Genomic DNA, 18,050 nt, shown 5'->3' with positions numbered 1-18,050 from the left:
AAGAAATAGAAACTTGACAAGAAATATAAGATTTGTATGAAGAAAATGACAAGACTTTACTGAAGACAAAACAAGATTGGAAGGGGTGAAGAGTCACACTGTGTTTCTGGATGGAAAAACTTAATATGCTAAAGATCTCAACCGGCTCCAAATTAATCTCTACATTCCATTCAATCCTAATCACAATTTTAATGTTGTTTCCCTGCTGGGAAAGGTTGATACTAAAATTCGACTGGAAAAACTTGTGTGGGGGAAAAGCTAAGACATTTTGGAAAAGAATAATGAGGTGTGGCAGCCCCTACAAAATATGAAATAATACTGTAAAACCATATTAAAATCACATGGTACTGTTCCTAAATACCATAACCTACCAAAAGGAACCTGGGATCGTCGGAAGAAGGGTCAATTTAAAATCTTTGGCAATAAATGTATAAGATGAGCTTCTAACTTCTTTCATACTAGAGAGCAAGGAAGGTATCCAAGACTAATAGGTTCTCAGCAAAGACACGGGATCTAAATTGAAGAGGCTTCTACTGGCCAGTGAAAACTCATTAAATATATTAAAATCTTTAAGGTAATAATAATACTTAAAAATATTTTGGCCGGGCGTGGTAGCTCCCGCCTGTAATCTCAACACTTTGGGAAGTCGAGGTGGGCGGATCACCTGAGGTCAGGAGTTCGAGACCAGCCCGCCCAAAGTGGCAAAACCCCGTCTCTGCTAAAAACACAAAAAATTAGCCGGGCGTGGTGGCGGGCGCCTGTAATCCCAGCTGCTCGGGAGGTTGAGGCAGAAGAATTGCTTGAACCTGGGAGGCAGAGGTTGCAGTGAGCTGCAATTGCACCACTGCACTCCAGCCCGGGCAATAGGAGTGAAACTGCGTCCCCCAAAAAAAAAAAAAAAAAAATTTTGGAGGATGCTAGGCAATCTCATTCATTCTGAAATTGGTGAATAAAGGGAGAGAGGCATGCAGAGAGAGCCATGCATTTATCCTCCCTTTAGTGTGCAGACTACCTCAGAGAGTAACCAATAGGTTGACACAGGGCTGGTTTTTTTTGTTGTTGTTGGAGGCAGGTCTTGCTTTGTCACCCAGCAGGCTGGAGTGCAGTGGTATGATCTTGACTCACTGCAACTTCCGCCTCCTGGGCTCAAGTGATCCTCCCACCTCAGCCTCCCGAGTAGCTGGGATTAGAGGCGAGTGCCATCATGCTCAGGTAGCGTTTAAATTTTGTCTTTTGTAGACATAGGCTTTCACCATGTTATCCAAGCTGGAGGGTTTTTTTTTTTTTTTTGAGAGAGAGAGTCTCGTTCTGTCACTCAGGCTGGAGTGCAGTGGCACAATCTTGGCTCATTGCAACCTCCGCCTCCTGAGTTCAAGCAATTCTCCTGCCTCGGCCTCCCGAGTACCTGGGATTATAGACATGAGCCACCACGCCCAGCCAATTTTTGTATTTTTGGTAGAGACGGGATTTCACCATGTTAGCCAGGTTACTCCTAACCTCAAGTAATCTGCCTGCCTTGGCCTCCACAGTGCTGGGATTACAGGCGTGAACCATTGTGCCTGGCTAAGATTTTTCTTTTTTAAAGAAGAATTCCCACTAATAAATGCTCCTCACTCCAAAGAAAGAAAGAAGTAGAATATCACCATTTTGCAGTCCCTGATACACATCAGAACCAGGCGGTGATTGTCAACGTGGCTAAAACTCACCTGAAAGGCTGATGGGGCGCCATATAATGGATGGACAGGGCTGACGACCCTGAACCTACCATTAATCTTACCTGACAGAAAGACGACCAGACATTGTATCCTGTGGTGATGCCGTAGGAAGAATATAGCGCTACCTATGAAGTATACAGGACTTACTAAAAAAAAAAAACCTCTGAATTGAACTTGAAACTGATCAAGCCTCCAGGATGAACTGCCAGTTTACAGGAGATACAGGGGCAGAGGCATAGGCTAAACAAACCACAGGAGGGTAAGCAGTAATTTCCCTGTTAGAATTTCCCTCATAGGGCCGGGCGCGGTGGCTCACGCCTCTAATCCCAGCATTTTGGGAGGCATAGGCGTGTGGATCACGAGGTCAGGAGATCAAGACCATCCTGGCTAACACGGTGAAACCCCGTCTCTACTAAAAACACAAAAAAATTAGTCGGGCGTGGTGGCGGGCGCCTGCAGTCCCAGCTACTCGGGAGGCTGAGGCAGGAGAATGGCATGAAGCCAGGAGGTGGAGCATGCAGTGAGCTGAGATCGTGCCACACTGCACTCCAGCCTGGGCGACAGAGCAAGACTCCGCCTCAAAAAAAAAGAATTTCCCTCATAGGCTGGTCAAGGTGGCTCACACCTGTAATCCTAGCACTTTGGGAGGCATAGGCGGGTGGATCATTCGAGGTCAGAAGTTCGAGACCAACCTGGCCAACATGGTGAAACACCGTCTCTACTAAAAATGCAAAAATAGCTGGGCGTGGTGGCGCACGCCTGTAATCCCAGCTACTCAGGAGGCTGAGGCACGAGAATCGTTCGAACCCGGGAGGCAGAGGCTTCTGTGAGCCCAGATCATGGCACTGCACTCCAGCCTGAGACTCCTTCTCAAAAAAAAAAAAAAAAAAAAGAATTTCCCTCATAGAATGTGGGAAATTCTTTTAGAGAAATGACCTAGTTTTTTTTAAACAAATGGATGGCAAAGTTGGGGGGGAAAAAGAGGGAGAAGAGTTTTATGGATTAAGAGATTTGAGTGACACAGGAACCAAAAGAAAACTCCCAAAGCATAATATTCATGTTCCCTTTGACTTCCCCATCCCTGGCATACTGAGGACATGTAATGTTTAAATTCTTTATCCCCTAGGACAACCAGCCTGTAATGTCACCTCTAAATTCCTGATCCCTGACGTCACTGTGATCTGATATCCCCTTACCACCCCACCCCGGCGTCTCTGAGAGAATAACTTCCCTTCCACCTGACTTTGGCTCTCCTGGCACCTGGGGAGAAGGTTGGGTGGTGGGTGCTCTTTCCCTCCAGGCACTTTCATCTCTGCCCTGTGTCTTCCTCAGCTTATTCTCAGCACCTGGACAATGAGATCAGTCACAGCAGCTACCTGGGCACCGATTACCCCACAGCCATGACCCCCACTTCCCCTCGGCGCTACTCCCCAGTGGCCAAGGACCTGCTCGGGGAGGAAGACATTCCCCGAGAACCGAGGCGAATTGTGATCCACCGGGGCTCCACGGGCCTGGGCTTCAACATCGTGGGTGGCGAGGACGGTGAAGGCATCTTCATCTCCTTTATCCTGGCCGGGGGCCCTGCAGACCTCAGTGGGGAGCTGCGGAAGGGGGACCAGATCCTGTCGGTGAGGGAAGGCCTGCCCCTACCTGCACCACCCCCTCCCCTCAGGGCAGAGCGCAGAGCTCCTGGGGAGGGGCCTGGGTGGGCTGCAGCCGAGTCCTCTTGCGGGACCACTCCCTGCTCCACCTGGACCCAGAAGTGCTGCCTTCTGTCTCTGGTGACACAGCCTGTCCTCCTCTCTCTAGGTCAACGGTGTTGACCTCCGAAATGCCAGCCACGAGCAAGCCGCCATTGCCCTGAAGAATGCGGGTCAGACGGTCACGATCATCGCTCAGTATAAACCAGAAGGTACCAGGCCAGAAGTTCCTGTCTTGTGAGCTAAAATGGCCCTTAGAACTCTGCCTCCTCAGCTGATGGCTTCAGTAGGGGAGGACGGGTGGCAGTAGGATGGGGACAGAGCTCAGGAACCTCCCTGTCCTTCCTCAGAGTACAGCCGATTCGAGGCCAAGATCCACGACCTCCGGGAACAGCTCATGAACAGCAGCCTGGGCTCAGGGACTGCCTCCCTGCGGAGCAACCCCAAAAGGGGTTTCTACATCAGGTCAGAGGCTCCCTGGGCTGGGCTCCTCAGCCCCTCTGCGTTCCTGGGCACTCTGTGCCTGGCCCGGGCCTCAGCCGCTCCTCCTCTCTACCCTGCCTGCTCTGACTCCCCACCCCAGGCCTGAGGCGCAGCGGGGGTTCATGGGCTTTGCTGCACAGGTTAATGTTTTAAATACTCCCTGTCAGGCGGAGCTTGCAGTGAGCTGAGATCCGGCCACTGCACTCCAGCCTGGCGACAGGGGGGGACTCCGTCTCAAAAAAAAAAAAAAAAAAGACCCCCTCCCTGTCGATGGGAAAATAGCCTCTACCCCAAGTATTCCAGTTGCCTTCTAGCCCCTGGTCATCCCAGCACTTCCTTGGGACTCCCAGGCCACCGCACAATTTGGCATCTCGAAGGTTAATGCTTGGTGGAGCATGGTCCTCTAGGGTATTTGGAGTGTTGCCCCAGCCTTCACGTCCCTGTGGGCAGTTCCGGAGAAGTGGGCTGCGGCTCTGTGGTGCCTGCCCCCGTCTCTCCAGCGGTATTGTGGGCAGTCCCAGAGAGGTGGGCTGCAGCTCTGTGGTTCCTGCCCCCGTCTGTCCAGTGGCATTTTGCTCCCCTCTTAGGGCTCGTCTCCACTGACTCTTTTTGTGGCTTAGGTTTCTGCCAAAGCACATCTCTCTCCCGCCCCCACGGGTCACCCCCCACTTCTCTCCCTGTCTGGCCCTGTGGCTTGCATGGCCTCGTCTGCCACTCCGCTCTGCAGATGTCTCTCGGAGCTGTTGGCCCTGGCTGACCTCTTTCTGGAGGTCAAGACCTGCACTTTTGGCCATCTGCTTTCTGGCCATCTCCACTGGGATGTCCCACAGGCATCCCACACTCAACATGTCCCACGCTGAGCTCAGCATCCTGCTGTGGAACTGCGTTCCGTCCTGCTGCGCCAGCACTTTCCCTCTTGCTGAATGGACGCTGGCTCCCACCTGAGCCCTTGCTCTGCCCTTCCTCCCTGCTTGGGGCCAGTTGGTCCCCAACGTTGTTCTGACTCCCAGGGACCACAGGGGTTGTGTGGTGGCTCCCAGGGGGAGCATCATGTGGTTGTCACACTCCCAGGGGCCCAGGGTCTCCTCCCTCCTCTCCAGGCCCATTGCTTTCCTCTGTGTCTTCATTCCTTCTCTGGTTCTGACCCCAGGGGTTGTGACTTACTGATAGAGATTTGATACTGGTAAAGGGTAATCATTAGTTGGAAACACGGGACCTTTCTTTTTCTTATGAATTTGGGCAGATTGAAGGTTACCCTGTGACTTTTTTTTTTGAGATGCGAGTCTCGCTGTGTCACCCAGACTGGAGTGCAGTGGCGTGCTCTCCGCTCACTGCACGCTCTGCCTCCCGGGTTCACGCCATTCTCCTGCCTCAGCCTCCCGAGTAGCTGGGACTACAGGTGTCCGCCACCACGCCTGGCTAACTTTTTTTTGTGTGTGTATTTTTAGTAGAGACGGGGTTTCACCGTGTTAGCCAGGATGGTCTCGATCTCCTGACCTCGTGATCCACCCGCCTTGGCCTCCCAAAGTGCTGGGATTACAGGCGTGAGCCACCACGCCTGGCTGTACCCCTGTGACTTTATGACGTGCATGTGTACTGCAAGCTGCTTTCTTGAGAGGGTTGAGTTCGAGCCCTCCCTCTGGAAACTGGACTCAGTGTGGACTGAATGATGGCTAACAGTTGTGGTGATTATGAGTTATAGTCAGCGTTCGGTCCCCACACAGTTTTGGGTTCCTTGGCATCCATTGCACTCATGGGAGGGCCATCTGCAGACCTCTGTCACCGAAGGGTGACTGGGGCATCCTTCTTGGAGTCTTCATCTGGGCTCTGACCAATAGCCACTTGCCCTCCAGGGCCCTGTTTGATTACGACAAGACCAAGGACTGCGGCTTCCTGAGCCAGGCCCTGAGCTTCCGCTTTGGGGACGTGCTGCATGTCATCGATGCCAGTGATGAGGAGTGGTGGCAGGCACGGCGGGTCCACTCTGACAGTGAGACCGACGACATTGGGTTCATCCCCAGCAAACGGCGGTGAGGCTTCTGGGCTCTGTAGCCTTCTTGCCACAGGCACTGAAGTTGCCAAGTTCCCCCAGGGTGGGCAGCCAACAGGGGATGGGTTTGCCCTCTGAACTCCTAGCGGTTTGTCTGTTGGGCCCTCTTGGGGACCCTGGCTCCCATGAGCCTTTGGGAAGCACCACTCCTCACTGAGGAGCACAGTGCCCAGGGCTGCAGGAGAAGGGGTTGTCAGCTGGCCTGGAGTGTGGGGGCAGCAGGGTTCCTCACTGGGCATTCCCCCACCCGCCTATCTCTCCATGTATCCCACAGGGTTGAGCGACGAGAGTGGTCAAGGTTAAAGGCCAAGGTAGGTGGAGGAAGGTGTGAGCCTGGGTGGAAGCGTGAGGGCTCATGGAGCTGAGCTTGTAACTAACCCCGTGGCCTGCTTTTTCTTCCTAGGACTGGGGCTCCAGCTCTGGATCACAGGGTAGGTAGGGTCAGTTTGGGAAGATGTGGGTGAGAGAAGCACTGAGCTGCTTTTGATATCCTCAAGGGGGAGACAGGGCTCCAGGTCCCCTGTTTCAGAGCCCCTTGCAGATGCCCCACTTCCCACCAGGTCGAGAAGACTCGGTTCTGAGCTACGAGACAGTGACGCAGATGGAAGGTGAGCCCTGGCCCCTGCCTTGGCCCCAGCGCCTGCTGCTCCCCCAACCCTGTGCTCGGCCTAAGCCAGGCTCTCTCCGCAGTGCACTATGCTCGCCCCATCATCATCCTTGGGCCCACCAAGGACCGCGCCAACGATGATCTTCTCTCCGAGTTCCCCGACAAGTTTGGATCCTGTGTTCCCCGTGAGTGCTGGGGCTTTGGATGGAGGAGAAGGTGGAGGTGGGGGTGGGACGGAGGAGGCCCATCCCTGGGGCCATAGGTAGAGCCTTTGGGGGATTGGTGTGTAGGGGGATACAGGGTTTCTGCAAAAAGGGGTGCTTCTCAGCCACCCTGTCATTTCACAGTACCCATGCCCAGGCCAGAAACTTGGAGGCCCTGGAGGGTGCTAGGGGAAGCGGTTCTGGCCCTCTGCAGTCTTGGTCTCCCTGGAAGCTCCCTTTCACCAAAGGACCCGCTGGGCACTGTGGGGATTTGATTGAAGTAGGCAGGATTTAAGCTAGAGGGATGGTGGTTAGATCTTCGGGGGGTGGGGTGACTTCCTGGCAGATACGACACGACCCAAGCGGGAGTATGAGATAGATGGCCGGGATTACCACTTTGTGTCGTCCCGGGAGAAAATGGAGAAGGACATTCAGGCGCACAAGTTCATTGAGGCCGGCCAGTACAACAGCCACCTCTATGGGACCAGCGTTCAGTCCGTGCGAGAGGTGGCAGAGCAGGTAGGACCTGGCGGGCACCTGGTCCTCTTCCTTCTCCCCTCTCCCCACCCCACTGCCTCCCTCCAGCTCTCTCTAACTCTCTCTCTCTCTGTCTCTTTCCCTGCTGGGTCTCGACTCCGCTCCTCCACCTCCTTCTCCTCTTGGGCAACTCTGACCGCCTGCTCTCTGCCCCTGCTCTCTCTCCCGCCTCCCTCGCTTCCTGACCCCAAATTTCCCATCACCATCTGGCCTCTTTCTCTCTCCACTCCCTCCTCCTTGCCCCATTTCTCCTCTCTTCCCATGGCCTTGTCTTTGGTGGCTTGGCCTTCCCCACTGGGTCCCTCCCTTTTTCCTGATTCCCCTCTGGTCCTCTCCCCTGCCTCACCCTTTCCTGGGGCCCCGCTCCCCTCTCCCACTCCTCTGCTAACTCCTTTCCTTTCCCCACTGCTCCCCCCCCTGCCCTCCCTCCCTCCACGGTTCCTTTCTCCATCTGCCTCCCTCCCTCCCATCTGTCTCCTTGTTCCTTCCATCTGTCTGTCCTCTGTCCGTCCTCCCCTCCCTCCTCCCTCTATCCTACTTCCTTTCTCCTTTTTCTTGGCTTTCCTTCCGGCCTGTGTCACCTCTGCCTTGCACACCCCGCCCCACTCGCTGCTGCCCCGGCTCTGCCACCATCTCTTGGGTCCCTGTCTGCCTGGTGCTCCTCCCTTCCTCCATTCTGTCCTGTCCCTGCCCTCTCCCCGTGCTCTCCATCTTCCTTTTCCTTTCTCTGTCTTTTACTCTGTCCATGCCCTCTTCCTGCCTGACTCTCTGCCCCCGTGTTTCTTGACATCCATGTCACTCCCCTTTGGCCAACCTCCCATTCCCCACCTCTCCTTGTCCCATGTCCCTCCGGCACCGCTGTCTGTCCTTTCCCGCCACCTGCTGGCCCCCCTCCGCCTACCCTGCCTGCCCCCAGGGGAAGCACTGCATCCTCGATGTCTCGGCCAATGCCGTGCGGCGGCTGCAGGCGGCCCACCTGCACCCCATCGCCATCTTCATTCGCCCCCGCTCCCTGGAGAATGTGCTGTGAGTATGGTCCTGGGGGCCTCCCCTCTGCTCCCCCAACACATGTGGCCCTGGGCCTCACAAGGCCTCTGCAGTCAACTCTCCCTTCAGAACGCTGGACAGCGGTTTCGGCAACCCCAGAGGGGGATTCCCGAAACCCAGCAGTACCTGGAATCCAGGAGACCTGGAACCCAGAGGATGCGGGGAATCGGGCCTTTCCGCTCCTCTCCTGCCTTGGGCTAGACGGGACTACATCTCCCAGCAGCCCCTGGGGTATACCAGCTGGGGCGAGTCAGGGCCTCCAGGGCTGTTGGGAGTTGGAGTCCGAATCCCATCTCTGGGGCTGAAGGCTGGAAGGATGAAGCTCTGGAAATGTCCCTGAAGTAGCCACACCTGGCTTGGGCGGTTGCTGGTTGCTGGGGCGGGGGGGGAGGGGGGGGGGGCTCATCTGTGGCCCCAGAGGATACTGGGAATTGTATTTTTTTTTTTTCCTATGTGCTCCAAGTAGAAGAATACTAGTTGCAACTTAACATTCCTAGATAGAGGAGGTAAAAGGCAGGGTCAGGTGGGCCCAGTCTCAGGCCTGCTCTCCCTCCCTCTTCACAGAGAGATTAACAAGCGGATCACAGAGGAGCAAGCCCGCAAAGCCTTCGACAGAGCCACCAAGCTGGAGCAGGAGTTCACAGAGTGCTTCTCAGGTGAGGCCACAGCAAGGCTGTCGCCAGCACGTAGGGTGCCTTTACTCGGATTAGAAAGAGCTCCCCTGCCACTCCCAGTGGATGGTTTAGAAAGAGGTGCCCCTGTGGGCATGGCATGGGGGCTCACGCCTGTAATCCCAGCACTTTGGGAGGGCGAGGCAGGTGGATCACCTGAGGTCACGAGTTCAAGACCAGCCTGGCCAACAAGATGAAACCCTGTCTCTACTAAGAATACAAAAGTTAGCAGGGCGTGGTTTTGGGCACCTGTAATCCGAGCTACTCAGGAGGCCGAGGCAGGAGAATTGCTTGAACCCGGAGGCGGAGGTTGCAGTGAACCAAGATCGCACCACTGCACTCCAGCCTAGGCACTAAGAATGAAACTCAGTCTCAAAAAAAAAAAAAAGTGCCCCTTTGGGCGGGTGCAGCCTCATGGCTCATGGCTTGGAGAATTAGAAAGAGGTGCTCCTTCCTCTGGGCTGGTGCCACTCCCTTGGCCAGGTGTCCTCTGGCCCTTCCTTGGCCTTACTCCCTGCTCCACCCCACTCCCAGCCATCGTGGAGGGTGACAGCTTTGAGGAGATCTACCACAAGGTGAAGCGTGTCATCGAGGACCTCTCAGGCCCCTACATCTGGGTTCCAGCCCGAGAGAGACTCTGATTCCTGCCCTGGCTTGGCCTGGACTCGCCCTGCCTCCATCACCTGGGCCCTTGGTCTGGACTGAATTGCCCAAGCCCTTGGCTCCCCCGGCCTCCCTCCCACCCCTTCTTATTTATTTCCTTTCTAACTGGATCCAGCCTATTGGAGGGGGGACACTCCTCTGCATGTATCCCCGTACCCCAGAACTGGGCTCCTGAATGCCAGGAACCTGGGGTCTGGGGGGGGAGCTGGGTTCCTGGTTCCGAGCCCTTGCTCCTTAGGATCCCCGCCCCCGCCCGCCCCCAATGCACACACAGACCCACCGGGGGCCACCTGCCCTCCCCCATCTTCTCCCACACACATTCCAGAAGTCAGGGCCCCCTCGAGGAGCACCCGCTGCAGGGATGCAGGGCCACAGGCCTCCGCTCTCTCCTGAGGCAGGGTCTGGGGTCACCCCTGCCCTCATCGTAATTCCCCATGTCCCTTGATTTCTCATTTATTTTTTCCACTTTTTTTCTTCTCAAAGGTGGTTTTTTAGGGGGAGAAGCAGGGGACTCCACCGTGGGCCCCTGCCTTCCACACGCCCCCACCTTTTTTCTTTGCCGGTTTGCATGAGTGGAAGGTCTAAATGTGGCTTTTTTTTTTTTTTTTTTTTTTTCCTGGGAATTTTTTCTGGGGAAAAGGGAGGGATGGGTCTAGGGAGTGGGAAATGCGGGAGGGAGGGTGGGGGGCAGGGGTCGGGGGTCGGGTGTCCGGGAGCCAGGGAAGACTGGAAATGCTGCCGCCTTCTGCAATTTATTTATTTTTTCTTTTGAGAGAGTGAAAGGAAGAGACAGATACTTGAAACTCGGTGTGTGGCCTGGTTATTTGGGACCTGGGTGTGGAGGGAGACGGGTGCAGCAGTCAGATCCTTCTTCATTCTAAGCCAGAGAGGTTAGTGGCCTGGAAAATGGGCCATGGAGGTAACTGGCAAATCAAGGAAGCCGAGCGGGTGAAGACTGGGCCTGGGAAGGGCTGGAGCTCTGTCCAGAGTCATGACAGACCAGAAAGGGGAGCCTGGAACTTGTCTGGGGCCCTGCAAACTTAGTCCAGCTCTGATCCCCGCTGGGCTATCTCAGCCCTGTTGGGTAGCACAACAGTCCCTAAAGGAAAATAGAGAGGAAACTTCATTCATTCATGTTCATGGAGTTGTGGACAGAGCTAGGCTCTGGAAATGATTTTTTTTTTTTTTTTTTTGAGACAGAGTCTTACTCTGTCGCCCAGGCTGCAGTGCTATCGTGTGATCTTGGCTCACTGCAACCTCTGTCCCCTGGGTTCAAACGGTTCTCCTGCCTCAGCCTCTCCAGTAGCTGGGATTACAGGTGCCTGCCACCACGCCTGGCTAATTTTTGTATTTTTATTTTTAGTGGAGACGGGGTTTTGCCATGTTGGCCAGGCTGGTCTCAAACTTCTGACCTCAGGTGATCCATCCGGCTCGGCCTCCCACAGTGTTAAGATTATAGGCATGAGCTACCGCGCCCGGCCTTTATTGCCTTATCTCTATGGGAAATAATCTGAGGCAGCTTTTTAAATCATGAGGGTAGGAAAATAAGAATCTAAATGCCAAAGATGAAAACTGGAGAAATGTATACGAGCCATGAGGGTAAATGTGATCTCTGAGCTTCCTGATAGCCGTGGCAAAAAAGGAAATTATCAATTACCTAGTTCTTTATTATAAGGGAGAAAGAATTTTAGTTCTTTTAGGGAGTCATATTTTCCTGGCCCTAAGTCTTAACTGAAGCTTCTCAGATCCTGCTATGTAGAATGGTGACTCTCAGCCTTCCGCCTTCTTCATGTGCTTGGCAAGCTCTCAGCAGGAAGGCCTCAGCTGTGGCACAGATGAACCTTTGGGGGCACCTGCTGGGGTACTATTCCTTTCTCTCTCTGATTTTCAGGGGCTCCAGTGGGTAAGGCTGAGGCAGAGGGCCCTAAGTTGTGGTTAAATCCCAAACAGTGCAAAAGGGCATTTTTTTGTAGCCACTCCGGACTAAAGTTGAGAGTTGCATGCAATAGACCAGCCCAGGGGTAGTGATTGTGTGGATGGCATGGCTGTCCAAGCCTAAACTGGTCCAAGAATAGAGGCAGAGATCGCTGAAGGGGTGTCCCTTTAACCAGTAGCCATGGATTGCCCTGCAGAATTTTCTATGCAGGACCAAGTCCAACAGGATCCTGGGGATGGGGACCAGGGGTCGGCATTTCTGGAAAGCTCCCAGGTGATTTCGATGTCTCACTGGGTGGAGAAACACTGCTTCAGAGGATGCTTTTCTTTCCTCTTTTTTGTTTTTTTTTTTTTTTGAGATGAAAAGTTTCTCTTTTTGCCCAAGCTGGAGTGCAATGGCACGATCTCGGCTCACTGCAACCTCCAACTCCCGGGTTCAAGTGATTCTCCTGCCTCAGCCTCCCAAGTAGCTGGGATTACAGGCGCGCACCACCAGGCACAGCTATTTTTTTTTATTTTTATTTTATATTTTTAGTAGAAACGGGGTTTCACTGTGTTAGCTAAGCTGGTCTCAAACTCTTGACCTCAGGTGATCCGCCTGCCTTGGCCTCCCAGAGTGCTGGGATTACAAGCGTGAGCCACCACGCCTGTCCCGGGATGTTTTTCAAATAATCCTTCTCTTAGCTTGGTTCTGTGTAATGGTAGATGGCTTGAGGCTGTGATAATGTTCTCTATTGTGAGCAGAAGGGAGAAATCTAGGAGCTGAGGAAGGTACGTGTAGGTAATGCATCCGCATGTTAAACTAGAAGGGGCAGAATCACATAGTTGACCTGGAAGGGGTAGAATCACATAATTTTGCATGTATTATTATTATTAGAGACAGAGTTTCGCTCTTGTTGCCCAGGCTGCAGTGTAGTGGCACCATCTCGGCTCACTGCAACTTCTGCCTTCCGGATTCAAGCGATTCTCCTGCCTCAGCCTCCCGAGTAGCTGGGATTACAGGTGCATGCCACCACACCTGGCTAATTTTTTGTTTGTTTGTTTTGTTTGTTTTGAGACGGAGTCTCGCTCGGTCCCCCAGGCTGGAGTGCAGTGGTGCGATCTCGGCTCACTGCAAGCTCCACCTCCCGGGTTCACGCCATTCTCCTGCCTCAGTCTCCCAGATAGCTGGGACTACAGGTGCCCCCCACCATGCCTGGCTAATTTTTTGTATTTTTAGTAGAGACGGGGTTTCGCCATGTTAGCCAGGATGGCCTCGATCTCCTGACCTCGTGATCCGCCAGCCTCGGCCTCCCAAAGTGCTGGGATTACAGATGGAAGCCACCGCACCCGACCTAACTTTTTGCATTTAGTAGAGACGGGTTTCACCATATTGGTCAGGTTGGTCTTGAACTCCTGACCTCAGGTGATCCACCCGCCTTGGACTCCCAAAGTGCTGGGATTACAGGTATGAGCCACCACACCTGGTCTGCATGCCTTATTTTGTAAATTATAATTGATACAAGTACCTGACAACAATTCCGATAAATATAGAAATACATATTGCTTTTAAAAAGTTCCCTCCCTGTTTCCCTCCACACATTATTCCTCAGAGGAAGCACGGTTGCAGTGGGGCTGTATTCTTACAAGATCATGGGAACTCTTCCCTGGCCGCTTGAGGAGGCAATGTAATATAGTGCACTGGAGCCCCAGGCTCCCAAACAATGTAGGTTCAAATCTTGGCTCCTCTACTCCCCACACTTTTTATTTCTTTCAGTAAATACTTACTTGGTTGTTCCTTGGAACTAGGCAGTGTTCTAGATGCTGGGAAGGCAACATCCCTCTCCTTAGGGAACTTTGGGTCCATCCAGTGGAGATGACAGACTATATAGGGAGTAAGTGAACACAGAGCGTTTAGACAGTGATGGGTGCTATTATGCAAAGAGAGTGATGGCCTTGCTGGTTTAGACCGGGCGGTCAGGGAGGCCCCTTGCAGCATCATTTGGGTTGAGGCCTGAAGGACAACAAAGACTGGGGTGGTGAGAGTGTGCCAAGTAGAGAGAGGAACAGTCTGGAAGGAATCAATTTGAAAGGTTGAAGGATAGAAGGAGACCACTGAAGTGGAGTAGGGTGGGGGACAGAGAGAAACAGAAGGTGTGTCAGAGAAGTCAGAGAGGCCTGGCACACAGGACTTTCTGTGGATTTATTCAGAGTGGCATAGAAGGGGCTGGAGGGCTGTGAAGGCAACGCTGGGGTTTGTCCCTGAGCAGGTTACTGTGAGTGTGAAGGGGAATATACAGCAGGGGGCAATGGAGAGCCAGCTAGGCTGTTGCTGGGGTTAGGATGAGGGATGATGGTGGAGTCACTGTCACTTTGGGGAGAGCTTAACCTCTCAGCCTCAGTATACCTAGCTGTAAAATGGAAATACCTACCTACCTTGCTGGATACCTGTGAGGAATTAATGGTAAATTACATGTAAAGCCCTCAGCACAGTGCCTGACGCATAGTAGAAAATGGTAGCAATTATTGTCATTGGCCTCTTGGTCTATTTTCAGATACGGATAAACCCAAAAGTTAAAGCCTGGAATCATTTGGAGTTTTTACAAGTTTTACCCTCAAAAAGTAGGAAAGAGGCAGGCCAGGCATGGTGGCTCACGCCTGTAATCACAGCACTTTGGGAGGCTGAGATGGGCGGATCATGAGGTCAGGAGTTCAAGACCAGCCTGGCCAACATGGTGAAACCCCGCCTCTACTTAAAAAAAAAAAATAGCTGGGGGTGGTGGCATGCACCTGTAATCCCAGCTACTCCAGAGGCTGAGGCAGGAAAATCGCTTGAACCTGGGAGGTGGAGTTTGCAGTGAGCCGAGGTCGTGCCATTGCACTCCGGCTTGGGCGACAGGGTGAGACTCTGTCTCTAAAACAAAGTAGCAAAGAGGTGTAGAGAGGGTCCTGGGTCAGAGAATCCTGGCTGTCCCAAGGTTGAAAAGGTGGGTGTGCCTGGGGTGGACAGAGTGGTGTTGAGGAAGAGAGACACCGTACTGGAGACATGGAGTTTGGGCACCCATTTCTGCAGGCCAGCTTCTTGTCAACTGCAGAGATGGGATATTGAAGCTCTTGGGGTGGGTTGTGTCAGCTCAGATTTAAACTTGTTTGCAGAGGCCCGTCTGCTCCTCTCAGCACTGGTGATCCCCTACTTCCCTTGCCCTGGTGCACAGCCCTCCAATCCGAAAGGTTGGAGGACAGCCTTCCTTTTCCTCAACCTCCCCTGCTTCATCTCAACCCAATTGCTGCACAGCCTTTTCTAGATATGGGGCCATAGGCTGCCCTCTTTGGGAAGTTTGTGAAGAGCCCCTGCTAAGCCCCTTCTGCCTGTTTGTTCAGGTGCCTCTTCTTCAGCTCTGCGGATGTTAGACTCCCTGCAGGCCTGGGAGGAGGTCTAGCTTCAGCCCTTGGATGCACAGGCCCATCCCAAACATGAGGCTGGAAAGCGCTCTGAGAGGGTTGGCAGTGACTGAGGGAGCTCAGAACCCTCCTTCTCCATAGCAGGGGAAGGGACTGTCTCAACTCAGACAACCCCCGGGCCACCAGCTCTGTCCCAGCAAAGTTGCTAACCACCCTCCGGGGTGTGGGGACAGACATCCTCTGCCATCCTGATCCCAATCTTCCCCCTTTTCTCCTCCTCCCACACTGGAAGAGGCTTTGGAGGTCTAATGCAACTCATGGCTGTGTTGCTAATGAGAATAATGAAACTAAAATCAGCCAGCACGTGCTGAGTACCTGGTGTGTGCCGGCACTGCGCTAGGTGCTTTTCACTCATTATCCCATTTAACCTTGATGAACACTCTGAGCTGGGCATGAACCCATTTTCCAGATGAGGGCAAGGTGGAGCAGGTCTGGCTGATGGAGGGCCTCAGGCTGGTTTTGCAGCACGAGCATCCTTCCTGGAGCCTCAGGCCTTCAGCAAGCTTCCTGCTCAGCGGCCAGAAGCCCTCTTGCTTCCAGCCCTTCTCCTCTGTTCACCAGCTGCTCAGGCCTCCCCCAACCTGAAAATACTCCACTCTTCCTGATTTACCCTCATGGGAAGTTCATTTCATTCTCTCTCCCTAGCAATATGTATATATATTTTTTTGGCTGGGCGCGGTGGCTCACACCTCTTATCCCGGCACTTTGAGAGGCCAAGGCAGGCGGATCACGAGGTCAGGATATCGAGACCATCCAGGCTAACGCGGTGAAACCCCGTGTCTACTAACAAAAAAAAAAAAAAAAAAAAAAAAAAAAAAAAAAAAATCAGCCAGGTGTGGTGGCGGGTGCCTGTAGTCCCAGCTATTAGGGAGGTTGAGGCAGGAGAACGGCGTGAACCCGGGAGGCAAAGGTTGCAGTGAGCTGAGATCATGCTAACCTAACCCTTAAAATATATATATAGTTTTTTTTTTTTTTTTGAAATGGAGTCTCGCTCTGTCACCCAGACTGGAGTGCAGTGGCGTGATGATCTTGGCTCACTGCAACCTCCGCCTCCCTGGTTCAAGCAATTCTCCTGCCTCAACCTCCAGAGTAGCTGGGACTACAGGCGCCGGCTGCCAGGCCTGGCTAATTGTTTTGTATTTTAGTAGAGACTTGGTTTTACTGTGTTGCCCAGGCTGGTCTCCAACTCCTGAGCTCAGGCAATCCGCCCACCTCGGCCTCCAAAAGTGCTAGGATTACAGGCGTGAGCCACTGCACTCGGCCTCCCGAGCAATATTTAACTTGGTACTCGTAGTCCCCAGAGCTGGCCCTGAAGCTTGGATGACTGGCAGTCCTGGGTGCTTCCTCCTGCTTCTCCCACTGGCAGGGACTGTGCTCGGCTGCTTTCTTTCCACCATGCCCTGTCACGGGGCAGGGTCACCACGGGGCACTTTGCCACACCTGGACCTCGCCCACTCTGCTTTCAGAGGCTCCTGCTCACAAGTCTCTTCAGACTCCAGACCCATCTACAGTAGCCTCTGGACCCTGGGCAGCTGTGCCACTGTCCCCCGCCTCCCTGGTCCCCTCCTGAGTGCACATTCAGTAGCTACCAGGTCCACTTCATTCCTCCGCTGAAGCTCTGTTCATCTGGCCCTCCCCGTCAGGCCTCCAGCCTCACAGTTTCTCACTGAGACCATCGCAGCAGCCTCCTGACTCATCTCCCTGCCTCTGGGCAAACCATCTCTGAGCCATCACCCACTCCAAGGCCAGGCTGTTGTTAAGCTCACCGATCTGACCTCACCACTGCCCTGACTGCAACTCTTTATGGGCCTTCCTTTGTTATCAGCAATACAAAATTAATACATGCGACTTTCTCCACGAGGAAAATCCAAGGTCCATATCCTTTAACATTCTTCAATATTTGAAAACATTATTAATTTTTATTAAAGAAAATATTTATTTATTTATTTATTTATTTATTCATTCATTCTGAGACGGAGTCTCGCTCTGTCACCAGGCTGGAGTGCAGTGGCGCAATCTCGGCTCACTGCAACCTCCGCCTCCCAGGTTCAAGCCATTCTCCTGCCTCAGCCTCCCAAGTAGCTGGGACTACAGGCGCGTAGAGAAAGGCTCTTGGTCTGTTACCCAGGCTGGAGTGAAGTGGCATGATCTTGGTTCACTGCAACCTCTGCCTCCCACGTTCAAGCGATCCTCTCACCTCAGCCTCGAGAGTAGTTGGGACCACAGGCATGCGCCACCATACCTGGATAATTTTTTGTATGTTTGGGTAGAGACAGGGTTTTGCCATGTTATCTAGGTTTGTCTTGAACTCTTGAGCCCAAGCCATCTGCTTGCCTTAGTTTCACAGAGTGCTGGGATTACAGGCATGAGCCACTGTGCCTGGCCAAAAAATTTATTTTATTTAATTAATTAATTTATTTTTTGAGATGGAGTCTTGCTCTGTCGCCCAGGCTGGAGTGCAGTGGTGCAATCTTGGCTCACTCCAGGCTCTACCTCCCAGGTTCGCGCCATTCTCATGCCTCAGCCTCCCAAGTAGCTGGGACTACAGGTGCCTACCACCACGCCTGGTTAATTTTTTTTTTTTTGTATTTTTAGTAGACATGGGGTTTCACCGCGTTAGCCAGGATGGTCTCGATTTCCTGACCTCATGATCCGCCCACCTCCGCCTCCCAAAGTGCTGGGATAACAGGCGTGTTTTCCTGTCACCCAGCCAAAATTTATTTTCAAGAAAGGCATTCAAATTTATTAACATACACAGGGATAAACCACAGAGTGGTTACCCTAACCAAGGTATATAATCTTTTTTCTTTTCTCCTGAGACAGAGTTTCGCTCTGTCGCCCAGGCTGGAGTGCAGTAGCTCTATCTCAGCTTACTGCAACCTCCGCCTCCTGGGTTCAAGCGATTCTCCTGCCTCAGCCTCCCGAATAGCTGGGATTACAGGCGCCCGCCACTATACCTGGCTTTTTTATATATATATATATATATACTTTTTTTTTG

General features: G+C 53.0%; 1 protein-coding gene across 8 annotated transcripts in view; it reads left to right on the top strand.

Moving 5' to 3' along the window:
• Positions 1-10,473, top strand: part of DLG4 (discs large MAGUK scaffold protein 4) — a 28,604-nt gene extending 18,131 nt beyond the window's left edge. For 7 of the 8 annotated variants that reach the window (XM_026456314.1, XM_026456313.1, XM_026456316.2 and 4 more), the window contains 12 exons: positions 3,048-3,343; positions 3,525-3,627; positions 3,766-3,880; positions 5,752-5,928; positions 6,223-6,259; positions 6,352-6,379; positions 6,509-6,556; positions 6,639-6,740; positions 7,105-7,277; positions 8,212-8,321; positions 8,907-8,998; positions 9,548-10,473. In XM_026456314.1, the coding sequence (XP_026312099.1) occupies positions 3,048-3,343; positions 3,525-3,627; positions 3,766-3,880; positions 5,752-5,928; positions 6,223-6,259; positions 6,352-6,379; positions 6,509-6,556; positions 6,639-6,740; positions 7,105-7,277; positions 8,212-8,321; positions 8,907-8,998; positions 9,548-9,654 (1,388 nt within the window). In that variant the 3' untranslated portion in view covers positions 9,655-10,473. The remainder of the gene's footprint in view (positions 1-3,047; positions 3,344-3,524; positions 3,628-3,765; positions 3,881-5,751; positions 5,929-6,222; positions 6,260-6,351; positions 6,380-6,508; positions 6,557-6,638; positions 6,741-7,104; positions 7,278-8,211; positions 8,322-8,906; positions 8,999-9,547) is intronic. The other variant, XR_003309786.1, reaches the window with a different exon arrangement.
• Positions 10,474-18,050: the final 7,577 nt, after the last annotated feature.

The sequence above is a fragment of the Piliocolobus tephrosceles genome, chromosome 16 (genome assembly GCF_002776525.5).
Source record: "Piliocolobus tephrosceles isolate RC106 chromosome 16, ASM277652v3, whole genome shotgun sequence".
NCBI classification, from domain to species: domain Eukaryota; kingdom Metazoa; phylum Chordata; class Mammalia; order Primates; family Cercopithecidae; genus Piliocolobus; species Piliocolobus tephrosceles.
The sequence above is the reverse complement of the archived record's forward strand: the minus strand, read 5'-3'. Positions and strand labels throughout refer to the sequence as shown.